Below are 13,677 nucleotides of genomic sequence, written 5' to 3'. Positions count from 1 at the left end.
TGATGTTTTGGTTATTTGCGAGGGTGGGTTGTTTGTTTTTGACACTGTGAAGTGTCCTTGTTCTGGCTTCATTAGCAGACAGCTATTATTGAGTGCAGGGTAGGCTGAGTAGGAAAAGGCTTATTCTTACTCTTGTTTCTAATTCTTTTCACATCTCCTGAAGGGCCAGCTCACCTTCTTTTAGCTCAGTAGAAGGCCTATACAAACTAAAATGGAATTTTGAAAAGGATGGAGAGACAGCTCTCCTGGGAATTAAGAGTTGAGGTCATTTAGAGAATGATGACCTCTGGGATTTTAAAGTCAATGAATCTCGAGGTGAATGTCATGTATGAGCAGAGAAGGACAATCTTCATAGTGAATAAAGCAAATCACACTGAAAAAAAAAGAAAGGTAACTGCTGAGAAAGAGAAGCTGTCTGCAATCGTTAAAGTGCTCATCAGGCACAGCCATTTATTTACTTCACGTCTTTGTGATTCCTGTGGTCTTAAGTTCGTTTGAGTGGGTTACTGTTCCATTGAACCACTAAGGTATAGTTTTGAGCTTCCCTGGTTGCCTCAGATGGTAAAGAATCTGCTTGCAATACAAGAGACCTGGGTTTGATCCCTGAATTGGGAAGATCCCCAGGAAAAGGGAATGGCTACCCCCACTCCAGTATTCTTGCCTAGAGAATTTCATGGACAGAGGACCCTGGCAGGCTATGGTGTCACATAGAGTCACAAAGAGTCAGACATAATGAGTGATTAACAAGGTACAGTTTAATTCCATTTGTGATTTTTAAAGTTTTAAAAAGCTGAGAACTTAGAATTACACTACACACTATTTACTCAATATAATATTAATACTGATCTCAAATCAGCATTCTATACGTTCATTGTTAATATGAGGAAATTAAGTCTAGAGTGTGACAATATTTCCCTAAGATTCATCACAGTATTATTTTTTTATCCAGTGTTAAGGAAAAGATTGCCATGTACACTCATAGTATGGAATGATTCTAATGGCTGCAAAATATAGGGAGTTTTTAGTAGGAAAATGGTCATACTATGTCATGGAAAAAAACCTGTATCAATTTGTATATAAAATATGGTGGCAACTATACAAAACTATGTAGAAAAAAAGATGAGAAGTAACACTAGTTGCCCATGGCTAATAGGATTATGAATGGGTTTTTTTCTGCTTTTTATAACTTTAAAAATGACCATCCCCTCCAAAACAAAAAAGATAGAAAGAAAGGAAGTATTCCTCCCACATAGAGTAAGCATGAAATACTGAGTTGCTTCATGTATAAATGCAGCTCTTCCATAACTTTTTGTGAATGATACTAAAGGTATATGGTTACACAAACCTAGTTCAGTGCTTTGCTCACTTGAATGTATGTAAGAGTCACCTGGGGAACTTGTTAACATACAGATTCTAGTTGGGTGTGGGGCGAGGCTTGATGTTCTGCTTTCCTAACATGTTCCTAGGTAATGTCAGCGCTCTTCTGGGAATTACAAGTATTTGTCCCAATTATATATAGATAAAAACTAAACAATATAAAATTGAAAAGTTAAAGCATCCAGTTATTTTGAGAGTGGTGATAATACTTGCTGCTAAGTCGCTTCAGTCGTGTCCAACTCTACGCAACCCAATAGACGGCAGCCCACCAGGCTCCGCTGTCCCTGGGATTCTCCAGGCAAGAACACTGGAGTGGGTTGCCATTTCCTTCTCCAATGCATGAAAATGAAAAGTGAAAGTGAGGTCGCTGAGTCGTGTCCGACTCTTCGAGACCCCATGGACTGTAGCCTACCAGGCTTTTCCATCCATGGGATTTTCCAGGCAAGAGTACTGGAGTGGGATGCCATCACCTTCTCCGGTGATAATACTTCAGTGAACTAAATCATTTTATTCTAACATTATTAATGTGTTTGTTGGATAATGTGCTTTTTTATTACTGCAAACACTGGAATTTCCCATACAAAGACACTCAGTTGTAACAAGCTTTTTTAATAACAATCAGAATGAAATGTTCTTTCTCTGTATGCTTTATTGTGATCATTATGACTTACATTCACACACAGTTTCGGGCTCCATGGTCAAACCCACAAGTCCACGTTCCTACAGGGTGGAATTCAGGCTCAGATCTAAGTTTGTGAAGTTCTCCAGTGAATCGGAAATATAAAATAATTAAACAAACTGGTCCTTCACCACAGACGGTTTGAGAAGCACTGCTCTTGAACATTGCATGCTACATGCTAGGTGCTTAGAATTACTTGGTGAATGAATGAATAAATACAAAACATGCCACTATTAAAAATGAATAAATAGAAAAGTGCAACTATTAAAATTTTTTTCCTCATATTAACGTTTATGCATTGTGAGTGACAATTTGTTTATTTGTTCAGTATTCATGTGATACCTGCCTTTTTTTTTTTCCTTTTTTCAGCTGTACTGCATGGCATGCAGGATCTTAGTCTCCCCACCAGGGATTGAATCCATGCCCCTGCAGTGAGACACAGTCTTAATCATTGGATCGGCGGGGAAGTCCTCATACCTGCCTGTTAACTAGACAATATTGTTAACTAAATCTCTCTACTCTCCAGTCAAGCCAACAAGTTATTAAGTACTATAGATGTCCACATATAAAGGGTGGTTTTCTCCAAAATTATCAGAAAGGAGAGTTGCTTTGTATTTGGGTTTTTATGAAGTCAAATTACAGAGTCCTGTCTCAGTGACAGCTTTGAGAGCACAGTACTGTCACCTCAATCAATGCTGTTAGATGCTTGTAGAGGCCACCTGAGAATTGCTAGAAAAGGTAGCAAAGACACTGAACATGAATTCAATAACATTCTTCATACCACTAGTATAGATATCAATGTAAACAAGCCTTTTAAAGATCACTCTAGAAAACAATACTGTATGTGATAATGTTGTAAAGATCAAGAGTAAATACTTGTAATATGCACTGTTGTTGTTCAGCTGCTCAGTCATGTCCGACTCTTTGTGCCCCCATGGACTGCAGCACGCCAGGCTTCCCTGTCCTTCACTATCTCCTGGATCTTGCTCAAACTCATGTCCATTGAGTCAGTGATGCCATCCAACCATCTCATCCTGTCACCCCCGTCTCCTCCTGCCCTCAGATGCACTAGATATACTGTTATGAAGCTGAATAATTCCCATAGGCACATGGGCTAAATCGTGTCTTCCCAAAATTTGTATTTTAAAGTTCTCACCCCTGTGATTTCTTTGAAGATAGGGCCTTGAAAGAGGTAATTAAGGTTAAATGAGATCGCAAGGGCAGGGCTATAATCCAATATGACTTGTGTCACCTAAGAGAAGAGACACCAAACATGCGTGTACTCAGAGAAAGAGGCCAGATGAGGACAGCAAGTAGGCGGCCATCTGCCAGCCAAGGAGACAGACCTCAGGAGAAAACATACCTGCCAACCCCCTGACCTTGGACTTCCAGCCTCCAGAACTGAAAGAAAATAAATATCTATTGTTTAAGCTGCCCAGTTTATGGTACTCCACTCTGGCCGTCAGAGCGGACTAATACAATACAGCATCCTATATGCTGGTTCAAATGGCAGAGCTCCCCAAACGCTGTGGATGGAAGTTCAGATTATGTGTCCTGGAAACCCGCCCAGATGGTTCAAAGTGGTCCTGCTCCGACGAAGAAGCAAGTGGCAGAGATGTTTTTGAAATTTGATTGGAATTGTTTCATAAAATAAGCATGAAAAAGGTAATGTTCTATAAATGTTTTTAGTATTAAAAGTTGACATTTAACTATTTCATCTATATTCCTTTACATTTTTCTACTAGAGTTTGCTATTTTAAAAAAAGCTTTTTTTTTATTTCAATAAAATGAGAGATTCCCCTGTAACTAGACTTTCTGAAATTTTGGTTGTTGTTGTTGGTTTTTTTTTTTTTTTTCGAAGACCAAAGTATAGCCTTCATGAAGAAATAACGTGATATAGGGATCAGTCAAATTAGCTTTGGAGTAAAAATGACATAATAGGGTATAGAGTTTACTTGAATTTCAAACAAATGCTTTATGTATAAATTTGATGGGAGTTGATCCTGTGGCTATACAGTATGAATAGCTATATGTTGTTTAAATAATACACCAAATTAGAACCCTCTCCTTTATCCCCTGCCCTGATATCAGTGGCCATTGCTTTCTGGTTCACAGAAGATGGTGGTATTCACTGAGTATAAATGGAGATGTCCAGTGATGTGTAACCATTTCTTTTTCATTTTGGCATTCTCTTCTACATTCAGTAACCATGTATTTCTCATCCTAACAAATTATAGGTAGTCCCAAATTATGCATTTCCTTGCCACGGTTATACAGAAAAAAGTTGGTCTAATCCGAGGTTCATCAGTGAAGATACCACATTACTAACTTCACTTTGAACTTGGACATGCTGCAAGGTGGAGATTCATGAAGCAGTGATTATCAAACAGGGAACACTCATACACAAATTTTCTAGGCTAGTTACCCTTATGACAAAACTGACAAAATGCCTGCAAATACTCTCTTCTTCAAAGTTTCCTTACCAGGGAAATACCTACCAAAATCAGAAACCACTGTACCAATCTAAAGAGCTTTTCTTGTGAAGAGGTGAAACCTTAGGAACCACAAGATGTAAATAAAGTAGGAATATTATTATTGCCTTGTAATGAAACCAACACGAAGAGATGCATATAAAATAGGTAAGAGGCTACAGACTAAAGCATAAGTTTTGGTCAAAGTGGAGATTTAGGTGCATGTAAATGAGTGGCTCAGCGGTAGAGAATTAGCCTGCCAATACAAGAGATGTGGGTTTGATCCCTGGGTCAGGAAGATCCCCTGGAGAAGGAAACAGCAGCTCTCTCCAGTATTCTTGCCTGGGAAATCCCATGGACTGTGTAGCCCAGCAGGCTCCTCTGTCCATGGGATTTCCCAGGCAAGAATAGAGTCGCAAAGAGTCGGACATGACTAACCAACTAAATGACAACAACAAAAGAACTTTAGGTGCTTCCCAGATCCACCTGGTCCAGCGAATAGAGTCACACTCACATAAAGGATATGATTCGTATGAATAAGTATCTAGAGTCTAAAAGAGGTTGAACTACAGTGTGCCTACCCCACCCCAGGGTGCCTTTTCTCTTAGAAAAGCAGTGCGCTTTTCTAAGAGATCCCAGTAACAACTACCATCAGTTGCTCCGGGTGTCTCTATACCTTCAGTACCGAGTATAATGCTGTGTATACAATAAGCAGTTAACAAGTGTAAATTAAACAGTAAGTGCCTTGTCAGCGTAGTTTTGGAAAGCTGGAGAAGGGTGGGTACTGGGAGCTTTCTTCTCATCATAGCCTTAAATTATGTCTCATCACTCAATTATTTCTCTAGTACATACATAAGAATGTGAAATGTATAGAATTACAGGCATTTATGAGAAAATCGACCAGTATATTAAATTGAATAAGATGTATGCAGCTGGAAAAATGATTCTTGAGTATTTATCGATGGCGTGGGTGTCAATCCTCATGCTCACGTAGCTGCTCCTCTGGCTTTTCCTCCGTGGGGAGCTCCTCTCCGAGGCCAGCGTCAGCTGCACCATCATCCTGTCGGGCTTGTCTCCGTTCTCGGGGGTATAGTTGCCCAAGTCATTCACCTCCCCGTCACTGTAGCTGCCGTCCAGGAGGACTGCGCGCGGCTGAGGCAACCCGCAGGTGCAGGGAAGCTGCGGATATAGCAAACGCACGCTGGAATGCAACTCAACCAACAAAGTTGCACAGAGGAGGGGATCGCCTTTTCCTACTTTCTTTCAAGGTGTGTGTATTAGTTGCTCAGTCGTGTCCGACTCTTTGTGACCCCTTGGACTGTAGCCCACCAGGCCCCTCTGTCCATGGGATTCTCCAGGTAAGAATACCGGAGTGGATTGCCATTCCCTTCTCCAGAGGATCTTTCTGACCCAGGGATCAAACCCTAGTCTCCTGCATTGCAAGCAGATTCTTTATCATTTGAGCTACAGGGAAGTCCTTTCTTTTAAGGGGTTGGGAGAATAATGATGGTGGCACTGTAAACATTTTATCAATGAAAGAGCAGGTAACCCATCAACTGTTAGGAAACACCAAGTGATATTGGAGGCCCACAAGAAGGGTCATGATCAGATAATCGCCATGTTCTCTGATATGACTCCTGATAGAAATGTTTGCAGTTACTGTGTGTGTGTGAGGGGGTGAGGGGGGGGCGGCGCGGAGAGAGAGAAAGAGAGAGAGATGGGGTGGGAATTTGAAAGGTGTGGCATTGTGGGGATAGTTTCCTCTACAGAGCCTGAGTTTTCTGGAGGAGATAATCACTGAACTGCAGACAGGAGAATGAAGGGGAAACCAGGTAGGAGGGAAGGTGATCTGGGAAGTGATGGGAGTTGTATGAGCTCACACATGAAGGAAATTTTCCTAGAATGGAGGATGTGGTTCCTTGGAAGCTTATATATATATAAGCTTTCAAGAGACAAATATATCTATCCATCTATCTATGTATAATACATATATATAATGTTTATTGCAGCATATATTATAGTGGCAAAAAATGGAAAAGAAAAACACTACCCATCAATAGGGGAATAAATCATGTTATAATACATCCAAAACATTCTTTATTATGCAACTATTTAAAAGACTGTCTTGGAAAGAGACATTGCTGGAAGCTTCTTTTATGATTCCTCTATGTTCATAAATCATTTGTCCCACCATGTTGAATTGCCATTTACTTTTATCCCTGAACTAGGAACACCACCAAGATTGAAGAGATGCCTTAGTTAACTTGACTTAGCTCCTGGTCTATGTGTGGGTGCTCAGTCATTCAGTCCTGCCTGACTTTTTGAGATCCCATGGACAGCAGCCTACCAGGCTCCTCTGTCCATGGAATTTTCCAGGCAAGAATACTGGAGTGGGTTGCCATTTCCTTCTCCAACGCATGAAAGTGAAAAGTGAAAAGTAAAAGTGAAGTCGCTCAGTCATGTCGGACTCTATGGGACCCCATGTACAGCAGCCCACTAGGCTCCTCTGTCAATAGAATTTTCCAGGCAATAATACTAGAGTCGGTTGCCATTTCCAGGAAGCTAGTTTATGCTGCTACTGCTGCTGCTAAGTCGCTTCAGTTGTGTTCAACTCTGTGCGGCCCCATAGACAGCAGCCTACCAGGCTCCTCCGTCCATGGGAGTTTCCAGGCAAGAGTACTGGAGTGGGTTGCCATTGCCTTCTCCGAAGCTAGTTTATGGTAGATGCTAAATGTATGTTTGAATGAGTAAAAGAGGCAGCTCAGAGTAAATTTCACACCATTTAAACTTATTCTCTTGTTTGTTCTTCACAGCTAACTGGTGAAATAGTGGAGAAGGGAGTGTCATTACCATATTTTACAGAGGCGGTCGGACCTGCCCAAGGTCCTTTGCTAGACCAAATCCTACCCTTGCAGACACTCCTGCTCATGGTAAAGTCACCTTCTCCTGCGGCTTCCGCTCCTTCCGCTCCTGCACGGTGGTCAGGTAGTTGACGGCCGCGTACTCCAGCACCGAGAGGAACACGAACACGAAGCTGACCCAGAGGTAAATGTCCACGGCCTTGATGTAGGACACGCGGGGCATGGAGGCGTTCACGCCCGTGATGATGGTGGACATGGTCAGCACCGTGGTGATCCCTGCAGACACAGAGAGAAAGGTGCAGGGGTTTATCTTTCACCAAATACACTGGATGGCTCCGTGCCTCTCTTCTTTCTCCCAGCTGCTCCTCTGGCCTAGAACGTCTCCCTCCCTGCCCCTCCAGCTGCTCACATTTCCAGTTTTAGCTTTTATGAAGTTTCTCCTATTACTCTGTTCCCAGCCGTATCCCTGAATCTTTTTATTTTTTGGCTCTGCTCAGTGGCATGTCTTAGTTCCCAGACTAGGGATTGAACCCGTGTGCCCTGCAGTAAAAGCATGGAGCCTTAATGCAGTCAAAATATGGCGTCTTAAGTGCAGGACTGCCAGGGAAATCCCCCTCCTTGAGTCTTCATCATGGCACCTTTATCACTTTGTTTTTCTGCAGAGAGCCCCTGACATGTTAGCAGTAAGACAATTCTTTACATTCAGTTGTTTAAAACAAAGGTTGCAGGGGAGTTCCCTGGTAGTCTAGTGGTTAGGATTCAATCCCTGGTTGGGAAACTGAGATTTCACAAACTTTGCAAACTAGTCAAAAAATACATTAATTAACTTTATTTATAAAATAAATATTTATAAACAAAATAAGAAGAAGACTGTATATATGAGCAGGTATGTATGTTTCTTGGAACTCCTTCTCCAAAAGAGGGGGGGAAAGTACACAAGTTATATTTTAATCTTTGTGTCCTTGTTGCTGGTATAGAATCCTGTAGTCCTTGGCCTGTGTTATCAGCTGTCAGGGCCTGTCTGGATCCTGGACCTGGCTGCCCATACTGCAATGTTGACTTAAGGACCCTGTCAATTTTACCAAGAATGATGTGAACCTCATTTATGGGAGACAGATTTCTGAAACTAGAATATTTATTTATTCAGCACAGTAACTGTTCAAGCTACAGAACCACCGTTAAAGGCCAGGGCATCTGTCAGTGGGAATGTCCCTGAGATTTCAAATTAAGCTCAGAACATTTGCTTGGCAAACACCAAATCACAGCGGATTGGGGTCATCTTAAGAGCCAGCACCAATCCAGTTTCACTAAAACCTGGTGAGTCATTCTCTCCCTTGAAGCCCCTGGACCTCTGAGCCATGGGGATGCGTGTGGAATGGGTGCAATATTTAAACCAGGGAGGAGAGTGGATGGCAAACAGCTATTGATAGTACAGTAGGGATTCTCAGAGTTAAGAATGTATAGGAATTACTAGGGGAGGGACTTCTCTGGAAGTCCAGTGGTTGAGACTTCACCTTCTAATGCAGGGAAGCAGGTTCGAGTTCTGGTCAGGGAACTAAGATCCCACATGCCTCTCAGCCAAAAAACCAAAACATAAAACAGAAGGTGTTATAACAAGTTAAATAAAGACTTTAAAAATGATCCACATCAAAGAAAAAGAAAAAAAAGGTTTACTGGGGGAGCTTGTTCAAAATGCAAATTCCTGGAACTTTCTCAGAGATTCTGATCCTATACATGTAGATAGACCCCAGGATTCTTCATTTTAAACAATTTCCCCCAGAGAATCTATCACAAAGATCCCTTGAGCCACCTTTTGAAAAGCCCTGTTACAGAATGTGACTTTCATATCCAGATGAGCAGAGAAAGCACCGGAGACCAGAACAACCCACTCCAGAACTCAGCTCTACTAAGATTAAAAGATGAACTGTTTGTGTGGACTCCCAGGGGGACCTAGAAACGGCTTTGCTACACAGATTCTTAATAGTGGCATTATACCTGTGAATGAATAACTTGATGTTTTTCTGAGTTATAATGCCTACAGGGATTCAGGACCCATTTGGAAAGAAGGGTTTTATCTGGAAGGAATTCCTTGTATTTTCAGATGTCTTGAACGTGCACTTGAGATGTTGCTTACCTAAAGGGACTCTGGCGGGCACGGCTCTGCGGTCGATCCAGAAGGACACCCAGGACAGCATGACCATCAGGGTGGCAGGAAAGTAGGTTTGGAGCAAGAAGAAGAAGATGTGGCGACGCAGCGTGAAGTTGATGTACAGACGGTTGTACCAGCCTGCGGGACACAGGAAGAAGAAAGAATACACACCATAGCCGCTTAGCCTCCCCATAGGACAGATTTTATTCAGAGAATCATAAATGCCTTAGACGCTTGCCTGGAAACTTACCCTATCTTTATAAAATGGAAGACAGAAAAACCATGGAACAGAATGATTATATGATAACCCACATCATAAGGGTTAGTACATTTCAAGGAATCTTTGGCCCCCATCCTATACACAAAGGGAACCCCTCAGGAAGGCCATGTAAGACTTTTGTTACTCAAATATGGCACACGGCCCAGCAGCATCACCATCACTTGGGTGCTTGTTAGAAACGTAGATTCTTGGACCCTGCTCTGGATCTACTGAATCATAACTTCCTTTTGGGAATTTCCTGATTTTCCAGTGGTTAGAACTTGGTGCTTTCACTGTGGTGGCCCAGGTTCAACCCCTGGTCAGGGACATAAGATCCCACAAGCCCCGCACTGTGGTCAAAAAAAAGAAAAAGAAACTTCTTTCAACACTCCTTTCCACATGATTCCTACATATGTTAAAGCTTGAGATGTGTGGATTTAACAACTCCCTCTGGATTTCTTTATGGGGAAAAATATGTTTAAAGTAAAAATACCACGCTCACTACAACAGTACATTTAGGCTATGCTTTAGCTTCACCCTGGTGCTCTTTACAAGGAAAACTTGTATGGAGGAATTGAAGGGAACAAAAAATGGTGGAAGGAGAGGAAAAGGCAGGATAAACTTGACATGACAAGAACTGAAAATAAAATGGGGACTTGGCAACATTAACTGGAAAACTGGCATCCCAGGACAATTTTAGTGCAACGGTTATATTTATAACAGCTCCAGAAAGTGATTGTGGAGGTGCTAGAGATTGAATATGTCCTTCTCAAATTCATGTGTTGAAACCTAATCCTCTAAGTGACGGTATTTGGAGGTGGGGCCTTTGGAAGGTGAATTTCATTTGTGAATTTTATTTCATTGTGAGTGGGATTGGTGCCCTTACACAATAGGCCTCAGAGAGCTCCCTTGCGACTTCTTTCCTGTGAAGACACAGTGAGTCCTAGGAAGCGGGCTCTCATCAGACACTGAATATTTCAGACTCCAGGAAAGATGAGCCTGTCTGTGAGGCTCTGTGGGGTTGTAAGTAGGGTGAGTTTCCTTGGTCTTGACTTCCCAGCCTCCAGAACTGTGCAAAACCAGTTCCTGTTGTTTAGAAGCCACCCAGTCTGTGGCTTCCTGGTGGCTTGGTGGTAAAGAATCTGCCTGCCAATGCAGGACATGCAGAAGACACCGGTTCGCTCCCTGCATTGGCAAGATCCCCTGGAGGAGGAAGTGGTGATCTACCCTAGTATTCTTGACCCCATGGACAGAGGAGCCTGGTAGGCTACAGTCTATGGGGTTGCAAAGACTCAGACACAACTAAGCGCACACACACACACAAACACACACACACAGAGAATTATGGTAGTTTTTTATAGCAGCCCAAGCACACTCAGACAAGAGGGGATGTCAAAATGCTAAGAGTCAAAGGAATGAGGGTTCCCCAAAGGACCAAGACTGGTGGGTGAGGTGTGCAAAAGATAAGAGATGTGATATCACCATATGTTGGAAATGAGCAATGCCTTCTGTTACAGATCAAAGAGTGTACTCAACCATGCAGTGTTTTAGCAACAGAAATTGCAGAAAGATAAGAGCAAAGTCATCTTGAAAGGGGATTAGTTAACAAAGAGGCAAGGGTTGGAGAGAGTGAAGCTCAGCTGTAACCTCAGCTGCCAGGAAGAAGACCACAGCACCTGTCCTCAGGCAATATGGTGGTGGAGGCAGGGGGTGACAATGGCAAGCTTGCCCAGACTCGGTTCAAAAAACAACGACACTGCCCATGGGCTGTAGTTCCTGCACTGTGGCTCACAAGAGGGTCATAAGAGGAGCTGTGCAAACAATATGGCAGCAGGGGATTGGTTAAGAGAGAAGAACTCAAAGGGGCTGAAGTCAAGAGAACATAAACAGAAAACAATAAACCTGAAATTGGACTATTTTTTGCCCATAGGAGAGGTGTCTCTGGGAGTCATATCAGGGTGAAATTTCTGCTGTTAAACTGTCAATGCAATTGTCTCAAATAGACCTGCACAGAGGGCTTATGTTGGAGTTTTTATTAAGATTTTCTAGGTTATCACTTCTGATGCTGTGGTGGTATCAAAAAACCTTTCTCACCCTGTGCTCACCGCCCTCTAGACCCGATCTGGAAATCTCATCTTTGGTTTCAAATCCTAGAGGCACAGGCTCTGCTCAAACAGTCCACACGCCTCCTGAGATCCAAGTAGCCCCCTCTCTTAGCTCCCCGCCCCTCCCCACCCCCCATCCCCCTCCTCCCCACCTGTGCTGCTGTAGAAGGCCAGCTTCGTGGTGGTGTGGAATTCCTGGATGAGGAACTGGGAGAGGGAGATCCTCTCGTCTGTCTTTAAGGAGTCATTGCCTTTCTTCCAGTAGAGCATGAGGTCATCTTCCGTGTAGGCATCTAAAAAGACAAGATGGCATCAGACGCCAGGAAAGATGAGCCTGTCTGCGAGGCTCTGTGGAGGTTGTAACAAGATCAGCTGAATAAACAAACTGCAGTCCAACAAAGCACAACAAAATCCAAAAAGACAAATCTAATTCTCCTCAGTCTTCCAGAATCATCAGGGCAAAGCTCTCCGGCCTAAATACTCATCCTAACTGCAAGTGTTCACCCTTCAAGTCAGCCTAAAAGCAGATGAAATTGCTATTTTTGTAGACCAGAAACTACAATTTGCTCTTTAAAAAAAAAATTTTTTTTTTATTTTGCAGGTTCAGTTCAGTTCAGTTCAGTCGCTCAGGCATGTCTGACTCTTTGCGACTGCATGAATCGCAGCACGCCAGGCCTCCCTGTCCATCACCAACTCCCGGAGTTCACTCAGACTCACGTCCATCAGGTCAGTGATGCCATCCAGCCATCTCATCCTCTGTCATCCCCTTCTCCTCCTGCCCCCAATCCCTCCCATCATCAGATGTGGGACTCTTTTCCAATGAGTCAACCCTTCGCATGAGGTGGCCAAAGTACTGGAGTTTCAGCCTTAGCATCATTCCTTCCAAAGAAATCCCAGGGCTGATCTCCTTCAGAATGGATTGGTTGGATCTCCTTGCAGTCCAAGGCAGCAACATTGCATATAGTTCAACTTTCTAAACCACAGGTAATTTAGCCCTTTCTTCTTTCAAAGGGTGATGATGCATCATTGATGGCAAATACCTTTAAACATGCTCAGGTAATAGGGGCTGCATTCTAGCAAGGAAAGACCCACAAGGAGATTTGCACCCTAACAAGGTCTTTCTCTGTAGACCTCTCGTTGCTCTGCCCAGGGTAGAATCAAGGGGATTTCCCTGAGGATCCCTCCCTCTGGCCCCATACTTCCCCACCCCACTTATTTTAGGTGAGCATACTGCTTACCCAAACCCGGCAGACCTACCTGCTGTTTGGGCAGAACTAGGGGTAAAACCTGAAGGGGCTGCTCCTGTGTCGACAGTTCTTTCTGGGGCTCCCCGAGGCTGTTTTATTCCTCTCTTATTCTACCTTTAACCTTTGACCTATGCGATGACCCCTTTCATGTGTCTACTTGGCCAGGCTATTGGAAGTATCCAGGGATTCAATCAGGCACTAATCTGGGTGCTGCTGGGGAGATGCTTGTTGCTGTGTTATCTACACCCAGCTCACTTGAAATAAAGATGACCCAGGATAACCTGGATGGGTCTGATCCCATCAGTTGAAAGGCCTTAAGAGCGGACCTGAGGTTCCCTGGAGGAAGATAAAATTCCACATGTGGACAGCAGGGTGGGCTCCTGCCCGAGAGGCCGCAGCCTGCCCTTGCCACCACCTGCCCTACAGATGCTCACATGAGCCAGTCCTCCACACCAGCCTCTCCCTGTTTATGTGCTATGGCAGTGGTCCCCAACATTTTTGGCACCAGGGGCCAGATTTGTGGAAGACA

General features: G+C 43.3%; 1 protein-coding gene across 1 annotated transcript in view; it reads right to left on the bottom strand.

The window, feature by feature from the left end:
• Positions 1-2,001: 2,001 nt before the first annotated feature.
• LOC101114365 (gamma-aminobutyric acid type A receptor subunit rho1) overlaps positions 2,002-13,677 on the bottom strand; it is a 54,668-nt gene continuing 42,992 nt past the window's right edge. Inside the window, exons 7-10 of the mRNA XM_027972716.3 lie at positions 12,054-12,194; positions 9,523-9,675; positions 7,468-7,664; positions 2,002-5,706 (exon numbers count right to left, since the gene is read on the bottom strand). Of these exons, the coding sequence (XP_027828517.2) occupies positions 5,413-5,706; positions 7,468-7,664; positions 9,523-9,675; positions 12,054-12,194 (785 nt within the window). The 3' untranslated portion in view covers positions 2,002-5,412. The remainder of the gene's footprint in view (positions 5,707-7,467; positions 7,665-9,522; positions 9,676-12,053; positions 12,195-13,677) is intronic.

The sequence above is a fragment of the Ovis aries genome, chromosome 8 (assembly GCF_016772045.2).
Source record: "Ovis aries strain OAR_USU_Benz2616 breed Rambouillet chromosome 8, ARS-UI_Ramb_v3.0, whole genome shotgun sequence".
Classification (NCBI taxonomy): Eukaryota; Metazoa; Chordata; class Mammalia; order Artiodactyla; family Bovidae; genus Ovis; species Ovis aries.
This window is presented reverse-complemented; position numbering and strand designations above follow the sequence as displayed.